This window comes from Nerophis ophidion, linkage group LG06, assembly GCF_033978795.1.
Source record: "Nerophis ophidion isolate RoL-2023_Sa linkage group LG06, RoL_Noph_v1.0, whole genome shotgun sequence".
Taxonomy (NCBI): Eukaryota; Metazoa; Chordata; class Actinopteri; order Syngnathiformes; family Syngnathidae; genus Nerophis; species Nerophis ophidion.
The window spans coordinates 58,999,444-59,013,656 of NC_084616.1; the positions used below are offsets into that span (position 1 = coordinate 58,999,444).

The 14,213-nt window shown below is 39.0% G+C and overlaps 1 protein-coding gene across 1 annotated transcript in view; it reads right to left on the reverse strand.

Annotated features, from left to right (window-relative positions):
• Positions 1-13,036, reverse strand: part of LOC133555027 (potassium voltage-gated channel subfamily D member 3-like) — a 319,297-nt gene extending 306,261 nt beyond the window's left edge. The window contains exons 1-3 of the mRNA XM_061904442.1: positions 12,973-13,036; positions 12,783-12,887; positions 10,539-11,718 (exon numbers count right to left, since the gene is read on the reverse strand). Of these exons, the coding sequence (XP_061760426.1) occupies positions 10,539-11,641 (1,103 nt within the window). The 5' untranslated portion in view covers positions 11,642-11,718; positions 12,783-12,887; positions 12,973-13,036. The remainder of the gene's footprint in view (positions 1-10,538; positions 11,719-12,782; positions 12,888-12,972) is intronic.
• Between the last annotated feature and the right edge of the window lie 1,177 nt (positions 13,037-14,213).

The window sequence follows — 14,213 nt, forward strand, 5'->3', positions numbered from 1 at the left end:
CTAACAGCTGACATTTTGTCCATATATATACGTGTGCGTACTGCAAGTGCAGCAATACAGGTAACACACACTACGGTCCATACCTGGTTTTAGGGCCAAGGTTTTGCTTCTTTGCTTTTGCTTCGATACGTTTTGTGGAGGTAAATAGAATAACTTTTTTGCCTCCAGCCGTGTCTCTGTGTCGATAGCAGTACATTACTTACAAGTTCTTCCTTGCGTCTACGGAAAAGTTTAGCAAATCTCAAGCATCGTTCATTGATTGTTGTTGATAGAGCTGGCAAGCCACCATTGCCCTGTTGCTTTAAAGAATGCTCTTTCCACGAGATGTTCAAAACCGCACACAGCATCTTTGCATTTGTGCCCACAAACATGATTTCGGCCAGACTGGAATTTGAAAATCAAATGTCAAACTGCCTACTTTCCCACAAAGACCACACAGGTGAAGTCATTGCTTTAGGACTGACAGATTTCACAGAGTGAAGGCAAACATTTCTGTGTCACAACTGATAGCGGGTCAAATATAGTGAAGGCCACATCCCCTAACAACTGGACTTAGTTGCAGTACTTTTGCCGTCGACTTAATTTAGGGGTGTTGATAAATTATAGATTTACACACAAAGTACAAAACTTAATGTTATTATTCGCTCATATAAATAAAAAAATACCAGCAAGAAATGTATGATTCAACAAAATTTCAGTAAAATTAATGGCATGAGTTTTTGTTAAGTATGTACTTTTTCACAATATTTTTTTATATGTTGTTCTTTATTATTAATTTGTAGTTTTCAGCTTGGTTTGTCATCAAATAACACCTACAAAATGTCCCACTTTTATTCTTTCTATTTCAATATTCCTGAAAATGTGCCTTTGTTTTAAACTATTATGATAACCAAATACGATATTGACTGATATGAAAAAAATATTGTGATATGATCTTTGACCAATATCGCCCAGCTCTAGTAGTGGTAGTAACACCATTATAGGCCAAAACATTTTTCTACAACACTCAAATCAATACAGCTCATCTGCATTGATAATGTTTTTCATAAAATGTTGCCCCATAAATGAATGTACTGTTGATGAAAGGGATGGCATGAAAAAAGGGGACGGAGTTGAATGCAAATTTTAAAGACACACACACCAAATAAACAAACATAAATCTTTGCTGTGCACTTTGAAATATAAGTGTGCATGGCACACAGCAACTGTGAGAGTTTTGCTGTGGTTGTGTGGGAGACCTGGAGCAGAAAATTGATTTTAAAGAAGCAGTGATCAAAAGAAGCAAGTCTTTGATAAGAGTATTTATCCTGGTGAGACAGGGCTACACTAATGATTTGGTGCATAAGGCATCTGTAAAAATGACATGATGCATAAAAAATGGTCTTTCAGTACAAACGCATTCATTGGTGGCCTGGAGTATAAGATTTTACACACAATGCAATATACATAAGTGGTAATAGAAATATCGCTTTGAAATGTAGCCAATTTACATAAACTGCACCAAAGCAGTGCTACATTACCCAAAAATTTAACGTTGAGTTAAATTTTAGAAAAAAAGATTTCCTTGCTTCAAAGAAGAAGTACTCATAATTTCTACATTTATATCATTTAACAAGATCACACACACGAATGAGTATAGATAAGAAACAGCCTTAAAAACAATAAAACTTGAACATTTTCGATTACATAAATGTTTTGAAAATGACTCAATCTCAATTACTTTAGTAGGTTTCCAGGATAGGTAAGTACAAACCCCGTTTCCATATGAGTTGGGAAATTGTGTTAGATGTAAATATAAACAGAATACAATGATTTGCAAATCATTTTCAACCCATATTCAGTTGAATATGCTACAAAGACAACATATTTGGTGTTCAAAATGATAAACCTTTTTTTTTTGCAAATAATTATTAACTTTAGAATTTGATGCCAGCAACACGTGACCAAGAAGTTGGGAAAGGTGGCAATAAATATTGATGAAGTTGAGGAATGCTCATCAAACACTTATTTGGAACATCCCACAGGTGTGCAGGCTAATTGGGAACAGTTGGGTGCCATGATTGGGTATAACAACAGCTTCCCAAAAAATGCTCAGTCTTTCACAAGAAAGGATGCGGCGAGGTACACCCCTTTGTCCACAACTGCGTGAGCAAATAGTCAAACAGTTTAAGAACAATGTTTCCCAATTTGCAATTGCAAGAAATTTAGGGATTTCAACATCTGCGGTCCATAATATCATCAAAAGGTTCAGAGAATCTGGAGAAATCACTCCAGTAAGCGGCATGGCCGGAAACCAACATTGAATGACCGTGACCTTCGATCCCTCAGACGGCACTGTATCAAAAACCGATATCAATCTCTAAAGGATATCACCAAATGGGCTCAGGAACACTTCAGAAAACCACTGTCACTAAATACAGTTCGTCGCTACATCTGTAAGACCAAGTTAAAGCTCTACCATGGAAAGCGAAAGCCATTTATCAACAACATTCAGAAATGCCGCCGGGGTCTCTGGGCCCGATATCATCTAAGATGGACTGATGCAAAGTGGACAATTGTTCTGTGGTCTAACAAGTCCACATTTCAAATTGTTTTTGGAAATATTCAACATCGTGTCATCTGGACCAAAGGTGAAGCGTACCATCCAGACTGTTATCAACGCAAAGTTCAAAAGCCAGCATCTGTGATGGTATGGGGGTGCATTAGTGCCCAAGGCATGGGTAACTTACACATCTGTGATGGCACCATTAATACTGAAAGGTACATACAGGTTTTGGAACAACATATGCTGCCATCTAAGCGCCGTCTTATTTCAGCAAGACAATGCCAGGCCTTGTTCTGCACATGTGACAACAGCGTGGCTTCGTAAAAAAAGAGTGCGGGTACTTTCCTGGTCCGCCAGCAGTCCAGACCTGTCTCATCAAAAATGTGTGGCGCATTATGAAGCGTAAAATACGACAGCGGACACCCCGGACTGTTGCACGACTGAAGCTCTACATAAAACAAGAATGGGAAATAATTCCACTTTCAAAGCTTCAACAATTAGTTTCCTCATTTCCCAAACATTTTTTGAGTGTTGTTAAAAGAAAAGGTGATGTAATACAGTGGGGAACAACCCCTTTCCCAACTACTTTGGCACGTGTTGCAGCCATGAAATTCTAAGTTAATTATTATTTGCAAAAAAAAAAAATAGGTTTATGAGTTTGAATATCGAATATCTTGTCTTTGTAGTGCATTCAATTGAATATGGGTTGAAAAGGATTTGCAAATCATTGTATTCCGTTTATAATTATATCTAACACAATTTCCCAACTCATATGGAAACGGTGTTTGTACACATCAGTAAAACTATTTACATTATGGATAAACTAGGTGAACAACTGTTGAACTCTTTAGTCATACACTAATGTATATTGAATTCTAATTACAATAGTATCCAATAAAGATGGATACTCATTCAGAAGCACAAAATGTCCCTGCTGTACTAGCAAGGGTGTCAAAGAACCATTTATGCGACAAAATGGAATAATGACTGTAATCATATCTTTTGAAATATGTTGGTTTAAATAATTGGTGGTACCACTGGGTTAAATCGTAATTAATTGACTGCGTCGCTGAGCTACAATAACTGCCAGCCACTTATAATTCAGGGAATTTTCATTCATTTAAATCAACAAGATACTGAAGAATACGGTCTTGTTTGTTCCTCTTTTGTGCTGCAAACATATTGATTGGGTTGCGTGTACCATCTGAGGTAAAACTGTAAAATACTATAGCATGTATTAGACATAATAAGCCTGCCTTGCAGGTAGAAAACATAACAAATCAAAGTTTCAAATGACAATTAGCATTGCAACCAAGAGAAGATCATTCTTCCATTAGTCCAAAATATTTGTGATTTAGTTTTAAGCCTGGCCACTGTGTGCTGGCTTGTACATCATTTGTAGGATTTCAGCTAAGCTTTTTAGCCGGGCCATAAAGTCAGCACAGGCGAGGGCGACAGGCATAGTTAGTGCCTCACTAACAGTGTCTTGCTTGGTTGAACCTTATTTCACCCAGTTGGTCAAAAAAAGCAATGTAGACATTTTAGACTCCTATTTTCTCTGGCTGATTTCAACGCCAGAAAAAACGTCCTCTGACAATCTGCTGTACTTTAAGACTGAGGCTGTAGTAAACTGACACCTTCTTTTCTACAGTTACAGCACAGCTTCTAGTGACACTCATATCCTTGTATATAACTTGCATACCCATGAGATATAGGAAAAACACTTTAAAAAGCTAGAGACCTATTTCATAGTTGCTTAGGGAGAGGATTATGGATTCTGAGGTCAGATTATTATCAAATAAACAAAGTCCTAAAAAGCCACAGTGGACAAGGCATCATGAACCGACAGCAAGCAGGAAATTGTTGTCCCTGCATGTTAACAAGCGAATCAAGTCAGAGTGCATGTAAACACAAAATTGAACATGCAGCAGTCGGAAAAAAATTTCTACAACTACATAATCTGAGGTACAAAAACATTCAGCATAGAGGCATCAAGACAGAAAACAAAGGGTGAAGCTATCTTTTCTTGTGTTGGATATGTTGCCAGGCGTAATAACGACTAAAAGGGAATCATCAATGATGAAGGCAATTGAAATGAAGGAAGATCACCAAACACACTTGGTCAGTTAGCAAACTAACACGGAAAAATATTCTGGATAAGTGAATTTACCATTGAATAACGTCATTATTGTTTTAATTTAAATTTCAGTTGACTTGGTAAAAGCTGAGACCCAAAAAAGATTATGAGCACCTATTTTTTTCCCACAATATCCATAAATTTCATGGGTGGGATAGAGGCTATACCAACTTTTTTGACGAAAGGCAGACTACTCCATCGACTGGTTGCTAGTCAATCACAGGAATCATGTGGACATACAATCATTCACACTTATGTTCTTCTACCAGTACTCACATTTTCACCCACAGTCATTAAGTGAGAATCAATCTGCACAAAGTCAGAGGTGTATACTACTACACTACCAGTTTTTAGAATATATAATTCTGATTTTATGTTTTTGTTCATTAATTTTGTTCTAAACAACGGCCCGCATTAACAACAATTTTTTACACAACACTGTAATGGGAGTCTGTGGTGATAAAAACAATACCTGGACGACCCCACCAAACTGATTCTGCATCGTCAGGAAAATCCTAAATTCAAGGTATCACAAAACCTGTTTATAATTACACAGACATATTGGTTTCCAAAGCAAATAGACAAATATACAGTTGAATTTTTGTGTGTTTATGATGTAAACCAAGTGTAGAGGGCGCAATGTCAGACAGGTTTACATTAGTCAGCAGATGTAGTAAGCCACATCATTAGTCAATCTGACACCCACTTCTGGCTTTGCTTTATTGATGAGGCCAAACTCAACAACTAACCCCACCTCCACGACACACAAACGGTAGTGTACACAAGTCGACAACACACTCTCCCACAATCAAAGTACAAAAAACACATGTCGAATTAGTGTGTCAGGTCTCACTCCGGTGGGAATGGATGCGTGTGTTAATTAAGCAAAACAGCATATTGTGGACGACTTTTTCAGCAAATGTATCAGTCCACTGGAGGAAAAACAAAAACAAAATCGTCAAAAACAAAATTAACATGTCGAAAGGAAACAAACATACGCGAGTCAGCCACACGAAGGGAAAAATGGTTGTGGCCACTGGCAACAACACCGTGGGTGAAAAGATGAAAAGCATAGACATCTGGAGGACACAGTCTTCAACTCTACTCAATGAGATAGTTGGCTTGTTTCCGAGGTAGCTTACAACAGAGAGACTAAGGGCCTCATTCACCTAATCTTTGTGTGTACTAAAACACGTGCAAACCTGATTGCATACGCAAAGCTGATCTACTAAACGTGTGCAAAGTGGACTGCGTCTGCTAAGTGAGCAGGATAAGGCGTCCTATCCATTTTACGTCTCCATCTTCATTAATTTGCAAAATACATGCCAATCATTAAATGCCAACAATACTGGGAGGAGAAGATGCCAATATAATTATTTAGCACGCACAATGTGATCTGTCAACACTCATCACCGTTTTAAGAGCCCTATTTTGCGTTTTATTTAGCATGTGTAGGAAGGACGTGGAAACTGACACAGTTCCACACACGGCTGTGCTTGCGCTGCACAGACAGAGACGATGGCCAGACAAGAATCCTCTGTCCTATGTGTGTGTGTGTGTGTGTGTGTGTGTGTGTGTGTGTGCGTGTGTGTGTGTGTGTAAACATTTTGGAAGGTCAGAATTCAGGTTCTACAGTATACCGGTGCTAAAAATGTACGGCAGTATGAATGAATTCAAAACAGTACTATATTACCTCTGAATAATACCAGCTTTTTACGGACATGATTTTGGTTTCATGAGCAAAGGTACATGTTAGGCAACGCACACGCATGGATTACTTACAAGTAGAAACAGTGTGTAGACAAAAAAGAGAGAATGGACGCATGTTCTCTTAAAAACTAACAATAAAGGTGAAACTATAAGATTGAAGTGCCGCTCAGCAAGACGTGCTTTAAAACATAGCTAGCTAGCTAGCAGATAACGTCCATCTGCAGTCGGCAGTGTTTCAGCTTTTGTAACCCGTTTGCCTGCTTATTACTAAAAGAAAAGTTGTCTCGTATCTTCACCATGTTATTTAATTACAAGCTTATTCTTAGCATGCAATAAGAAACATATGTATAAAGTATAATAATATTTAATGTGAAAATAAAGGCAATTGTGAAATTCTGAAAGTATCGAAAAATATCGAAATATACTTTGGTAACGGTATCAAAATATTGGTAGTGGGAAAACTAGTCAGGATAAAAAAAATATTAAACATCATTTATTCAGCAATCGTTTATTTCTCAACTGAGGACTTAAAGGGCTGATTAAAACAAATTAATTTCATGTGTTTTGGTGTCCTTTAATATGTTTTTTTTAATGATGTTCTTTTTTTCACATAGGATATATATTATTAAAATATTTCTTAAATAAAAAAAGCTTCTTTAAGTGTGCATTTTTTTGCATCTTGAGCGGAGCAAGTGAAGCTGTTCTCCAACGAGCAAACCTTATGGGTTGAAAAAAACAAAAGTGGGTTTCAATGTATATGCACTGCAGTACTGCTTTTAAACTGCCCATAAAAAGTAGTACAAGTCCCCTGCATGTTTGAAAACATTGCAAAACGCCACCGGCAGCAGAATGATAACATGGATGTGCAGTATTTGAGAGTGTGCATGCAAAATCCTTATTTAAATAAAGCGATCTGTACCACTTTTTCATTGCACACAGTCTCGCATGCAACACGCACACTAATAGTACACTCTATTAAATAGTCTGTACACTGGTGGTCTATGTAAATCAGGCCCTAAGTTGGATTTAACTATCATTTTATCCATAGTCTGCCAGCTAAACTTTGTCTATATAGGCCTACCTGTGTGCTAGTTTCTAAACACATCATCACAAAATATACTTTTGTTTTTGAGAAGATAGCTTTGGTGTTCTGATTGCTTTTATTGCGTGCTATTGACTGTCCTTTATTTACATGTATACTTTTTGTCAGCATTTTACCTGTTATTGTTTTTAAATGAGCAAAAGTTTAATACAGTATTTTTTTTATTTTCATAGCAGCCTAATTTGCAGCACAGTTACTGTATAAACTTTTTTTTTAATTGAAGATGTCATCACATTCCTGAAAATATCAAACTGTTTTTTAAAAGCTGACGGCTAAATTAGAGCCACTGAATCGATGTACGCTTCATAGTTTGATTGGTCGACTAGTTGTTGAGATAGTTGATTACTACTCGACTATCAAAATAGTCATTATTTATAGTTAGTGGCAGTCCTACTGTCCATGCCCTCCAGCATCAGCTCATCGGGAGATCATTAGGGCAGGGTGTGAATGGCATGCTGGCAATTCAGGATGCCCAGTGCCACCAAGACATTGTTTTGGCCTCCACATTTCTGGAAGGGTACTGAATTGTTTAGCCTTTCTGTCTGAGTAACACGTTCAACCAGTTAATGCTCAGAAGAGAAGCATACTATCATTAGGAATACAAACACTCAAAAGGGCAAATGTCATAGTGTGTTTGCTTCCTTTCACTGCCATAAAATGACTGCCGGAAATACAATGATGTAAATCAAATAAATTTGTTCGGTAAAAGTCAACCAAAGTTTATAAAAAGAAGAATAGCTGCACTTTTACTAAGAGCTATAAGTGCAAAAATACATAAATAACAGGTCATTTTTCTTGTTAAAGCATTTCAACTGACTCTTAGAGCTACAATAGTGTTCATTTACTGAGATCCAATAGAAAAACTGTATGGCTTGCTTGCAGTTTAAAATGATAGATGAGTTCAGCGTCATAAACGCTTTTCGAGGAAATATTTTGCGTTCAGATTAAATTTCAGGATGAAACCTAACTGCAACCTTTATAGGTGAACTTAATTTGAACATCTCAAAACCTTTGAATGCAAATGTGTCCAACTGTTGAATGTTTCAGTACATTTTGCTCAACTAATGCTAACAGCTAACAAGCGGGATGGCAAAATTCACAAGAGGTGAACTTCTTTAAAGCGTTTGCCAGTGTCTCTCTATCTCTGAAACCTGTTGATGACCTTTTGTGACATTCTAAGCTCAGTGGTTACTTTCCTCTGAGAACAGCCTGTTTAAAACCCCAAAAGGTACTCTTGATCAATTGTCAGGCGTTGTCATGGTCTCTTGTAGGGATATAACGATATGAACTTTTCATATCATGGTTATTGTGACCAAAATTATCACGGTTATCACTATTATCACAAAACTGTTGAATGTGCTCAAAAAGTACTGATGCACACAACATATTTCAACCATATGTTTTTCAGTTAAAAAAATAAATACACACACACACCAAATACTTTCTTGGCAGAAGAAACAACTCATATTGTTCTGGCCCTTTGAGATCCATATAATTTTTTTTTTGTGATTTAATATGTTTATCGTCCTCCATTTTATATTAGTACATGTTTTGATGAAAAAAAAAATGTTTGTTTGGGCACTCCACTTATAGTTTATGTGACGCAACGCGGTCTACTACCTGCTATTGTTCCTTGAAAGCTACTGTGGATCGATTACTTTGCGCAAAGAGAGCACAGCCTGTATGTTCAAGGTGCACACTTTAATAGCTTAGTTGTTCAAACAGCAATGTGTTTACAGAAGTTTAGATTTGTATAAACTAGGTTATGTAGTTTCTTAGTGGGGAAATACATTAATGTCTCCTGTATTCATGTTAGCATTTAGTATAGATAGTGAGCTAGCACTAGCTTGCTTCTTTAGTAAATGAGCAATGTCAACAGTCTGTGAGATTATCAAAGTGTGGTAATCAATCACAGCGTTATCATAATTTTAATGGTAATAACAAACCGTACGGAGTTTTACCGTGGTTCATGAATATGCCATTTATTGTTGCATGCCTCGTCTGATGATGTTCAAATGTGAACAGCATGATGAAAATAACCTTTTCTAATTGAAGCAGGAAATGTATTGGTTGATTCATGGATCACACACCAGTTGTGAATTTTAAAATACTGAATCAAAATATTGAAACATTGACCAACATTTTTATTAGATTCACCTGTATAGGTTGTGGTGCATTTTAGTTTTTTCCTAACATGTAAATACATATATAATAACTTTTGTGACTGGAATATTTATTTTGGTATTTTAATTACAGAATATTCCTTGAAAGGGGCAAACAGTTTGAAGCCTCTTTATGATTCAATGCACTTTTACAATGCGGCAAACTATGACTGCATTATTGAACATAATTTTAAATCACTATAACTTTGATAGTCTTCATCAAAACACTGGTAACAAGGTCTTCGTTTAGTCTGAATGTTTGATACAGCTCTTGTATTGAACATCCCTGGATCGTGGCGTTGTACTTAATCAATTGGCTGTTGGGTGTACATCAGAACATCACGAGGCACTTAACTACCAAAGCCATCAACTAGAGTAACTCAAAATGCCAACTGAGGGAGCATGCAGGGCCATCAAAACATATAGTCCATTTTTAAATTCACTCTCAAAGTGCATTCGTACATCCACGGGGCAGGTTAGAAAGGGAAACAATACTGTAATCTGTTTTCCAAGTCACTGTTTCTGTGTCACTGCAAGGCTTTTCAACTCACCCTATTTTGTATGAGCGTAATCTCCCAAGTCTCTCTTATCTATGTCGTATAAAGGATAGGCTACAACCATTAGTAAGAGACGAGAGTATCTTGATGGCTTCTGTGCCCCAGAAGAGCACCATTAGTGATAAAAACATCTGTAAACTGACTGCTGTGTCTCTCAAGCCTTGACATTGTACATTAATTGTCGTATGTCCTGAAAAAGGTGGCACATATTACAAAAGCAGTGGGAGTCTTTTTTGGGCCACAGAGTCAGCCACACACGCATACACACGTACACACACACAGGCATACACATGTACTTGCAACCATATAAAAGAGGTGCTCTTACCCGAGGGTTGTCATAGTAACGATGGTGTACCAGAAGGAGGCTGGGATACTGGTGAATTTACTGGAGCTTGAGCCCTTCTCTGCGTAGAACATGACGGTGGCAAATATAATTATGGCCATCGTAAGGGAGAAAAGCAAGAAGCCCAGCTCTGAGGCACAGCTTTTCAGAGTGTAGCCTAGAATGCGAAGGCCCTGAGAGTGACGGGAGAACTTAAAGATACGAAACACACGGAAAACTCGGAGCGTCACAAAGGCGCCGCTCACATCCTCGTTGTCAGTCATCACCAGGCCAATGTAGTAGGGCAAGATAGCCACCACATCTATGATGCTCATGACAGACCTCATGAAGCGGTAGCGGCTTGGTGCAGCAAATAAGCGCATCAGGTATTCCACAGTGAAGATCATAACGCAGGCCGTGTCCATGCAGAAGAAGGCCACAGTGTAGCGCTCGCCGCATGGCACTTCTTTCTGGTTGGGTGCCGAGCCGCAGGGAACCGTCTCTACCACATTAGTGATAACAGAGATGGCGATGAAAAATCCAGTAACGTAATAGAAGACCAGGGCCATTGTGGACGTGTGAGGGTTCTCAAAAGCCCGCCACATTGTCTCCCTGAAGGTCATGTTGGGCAGCTTAGCATCCTTATTGTCCTCCTGGTCATCCATCAGACGCTCTGCATTTTCCCTCTTTCTATCCTTGTACTCTTCGTAGCAGCAGTCACCAATGATCTCTGGGATAATGCCAAAGAACGAAAGCTCTTCATCATAGGAGGAGATGCATTCATTGCGAGGATAGTGGAGCTTTCCCGTGCGGTAGAAGTTAAGTACGCTACGAAACATATCAGGATCCCGGTCAAAGAAGTACTCTCTTGTCTCTTCGTTGTAGAAGAACTCCTTCTCGGAACTGCCCAATAGGGTGTCTGGATAGCGGTCTAACGTATTCCTCCAGGTTTGGAAGCGCCGTCCACTGACATTCAGAATGATTAACTCATCCTGACGTTTGTTCTTCTCCGCTGGTGCAATGGGCATAGGTAGATTAGCCACAGGCATCCAGCCAATGGCCGCCGCCCGGGCGAAAGGAAGCCATGCCGCCACTCCTGCCGCCATACTGTCTCCGGCCTGGGGCGTAGGGGGGAACAAGTCCAGCACCTTCACAACCAGCTTGACCTTAGCTCATTCACCAACTAAAGAAAGAGAGAAAGCAAGGCAATGCAGGAGAGAACAGCAGAAAGGGAGGCATGTCACCAGAATGGAGACAAATTATTGTTACTTTACAACTTTTCAAGTGGAAAAACAGCCATGTAAGAAAATGTGATTAATGTGCTACAGGAAGGGACTACAGAAGGTGGAAAACACTGTACAAAAAAAAATCATTGGCTGACCCCTGCCCTCCTCAAGTGTCATCTAAAACTCCCGTTGTCTCAGCAAGGCCAGAAAAATCTTAAAGGACCCCACCCACCCCATCGTTTTAACCTGTTGCCCTCTGGCCAAAATAAACAGATTGAGGGATATCTTCTTGCCCAAAGCAGTCACTATACTAAACGCAAATCTGCAATAATGTAAACAGTATTAATGTACCAAACACTTGTCCTTTAGACACAAACTACCACTTTCCGTTTCTCTGTCTATGTTTTTGTAAAATGGTTTTATAATTTTACTTTTTAATTGTACATATAGTCTTTTATGTAATACTAACTTTTAATTTTCCTGAAGGAACTCTGCTGAAGGAATCAATAAAGTACTATCTATCTATCTATCTATCTATCGATCTATCCATCCATCCATCCATCCATCCATCCATCCATCCATCCATCCATCCATCCATCCATCCATCTATCTAACTGTGTTTACTGTTACGTAGCCGTCCCTCTATTCTCATTATACTGTGCATAATGACGATACAGGCTTTCTATTCTAACACTAATACAATGTCATAGAAAGCACTCTCCATATAAAACACAAGGCATAGAAAACTTTAATAAGACATTTGTCCACAACTTTAAACTTTAATTGGTCATGTCTGGGAAATTTAGTTTCAGTTAAAAAGAAGCCATATTTCAAACTGTAGCACAATTAGTTGTCATGAAAGCAATTCAAACCTGTTGAGTTTCACCGACAGATCCTGTCTATTAAACTATTACTATATCCTGAACATTAGTTAGCATGGGGACTCAAAACCCTATTATCACATTTTCAAAACAGTGTAAAAAGGCAGGTTTAACACAAAAACATATTAGCTTCTACTCACCGACTGGAAAACATCCATCCAATAAAAGGCGACCCTCTTCCACAGCAGTTTAGTTCCGTTTATGTGATGTTTTATTCTTTCCCGCCCCCCGTTAAAAATGCGTGTCTGTTCAATAAAAAGGAGCCATGAAGTTACCAAGAGACACTGGGAAAGGCGTGAAAGGTGACGTACAATAGCTTGGTCAGCTCACCTTCCATCCTGCTGAGCGGAGGGATGGAGACAGCACGCCGCCGAGAGGCACTCGCTTCTCGGCTGCTGAGAGCAGAGACACGAGGCGGAGGAAAAGAAGGAGGAGCGCTCTCTCTCTCCCTGTCCCTCTCTCTCTCTCTATGTCTTTCTTTCTCACACTCCCTAATTCTCACTCTCTGACAAAAATGCTTTTATGTGAAACGTCGCGTTAGATTCATTGAAAAATGGATGCTGCGAGTGAAGTTAGTGCGCCATTGTAGAAAAGTGCTCAGCTGGAATTTCACACATCAACTACAAATACTTTAGACCAGGGGTCACCAACCTTCTTGAAACCAAGAGCTACTTCTTGGGTACTGATTAATGCGAAGGGCTACCAGTTTGATACACACTTAAATAAATTGCCAGAAATAGCCGATTTGCTCAATTTACTTGTAATATATATATATATATATATATATATATATATATATATATATATATATATTAGAGATGCGCAGTTTGCAGTCTCATCCGCGGAGTCCACGGTTTATCCGCGGGTCGGGCGGGTGACATCACGAAAAAATTGATTTTAATTAGATTTAGGCGGGTGGCGGTTGAATCATCCGGAATTTTTGATATACATGGTTCTGGGATCGGTATTCTTTGCCATACAAAGAGCCATTTAAGACCCGTGTCACAAAGCGAAGAAGTCAATAGGAGACGCTAATATTCTCTAGAATAACTACCGGCAGTCGCCCAGATAACAAGTATTAGGGCGTGCTATGAAGTCATTGACTTTGTCGCCCTCTACAGCCTCTACGATCTGCTTGTCAGTCCAGCAACATGTTGCGTGTGGCTTCCGCAGCAACACGCACACGACTGCAAGGCATACTGGGTGACACAGAGTACACTAATGGTTGTGATATAAACAATTCTAACACTCTTAGTAATATGCGCCACGCTGTGAAGCCACACCAAACAAGATTGACAAACACATTTCGGGAGGACATCCTCCCAGTAACACAACACAAACGCAACACAACAAATACCCAGAATCCTTTGTATCCATGACAATTCCTGACTATTTTATACACCCCGCTAGCAGCAAACACCGCCCCCACCCCACCCTGTATTCAGGAAATTTCACGAATACAAAGGATTCTGGGTATTTGTTGTGTTGCGTTTATGTTGTGTTACTGTGCGGATGTTCTCCCAAAATGTGTTTGTGAATCTTGTTTGGTGTGGCTTCACAGCGTGGCGCAT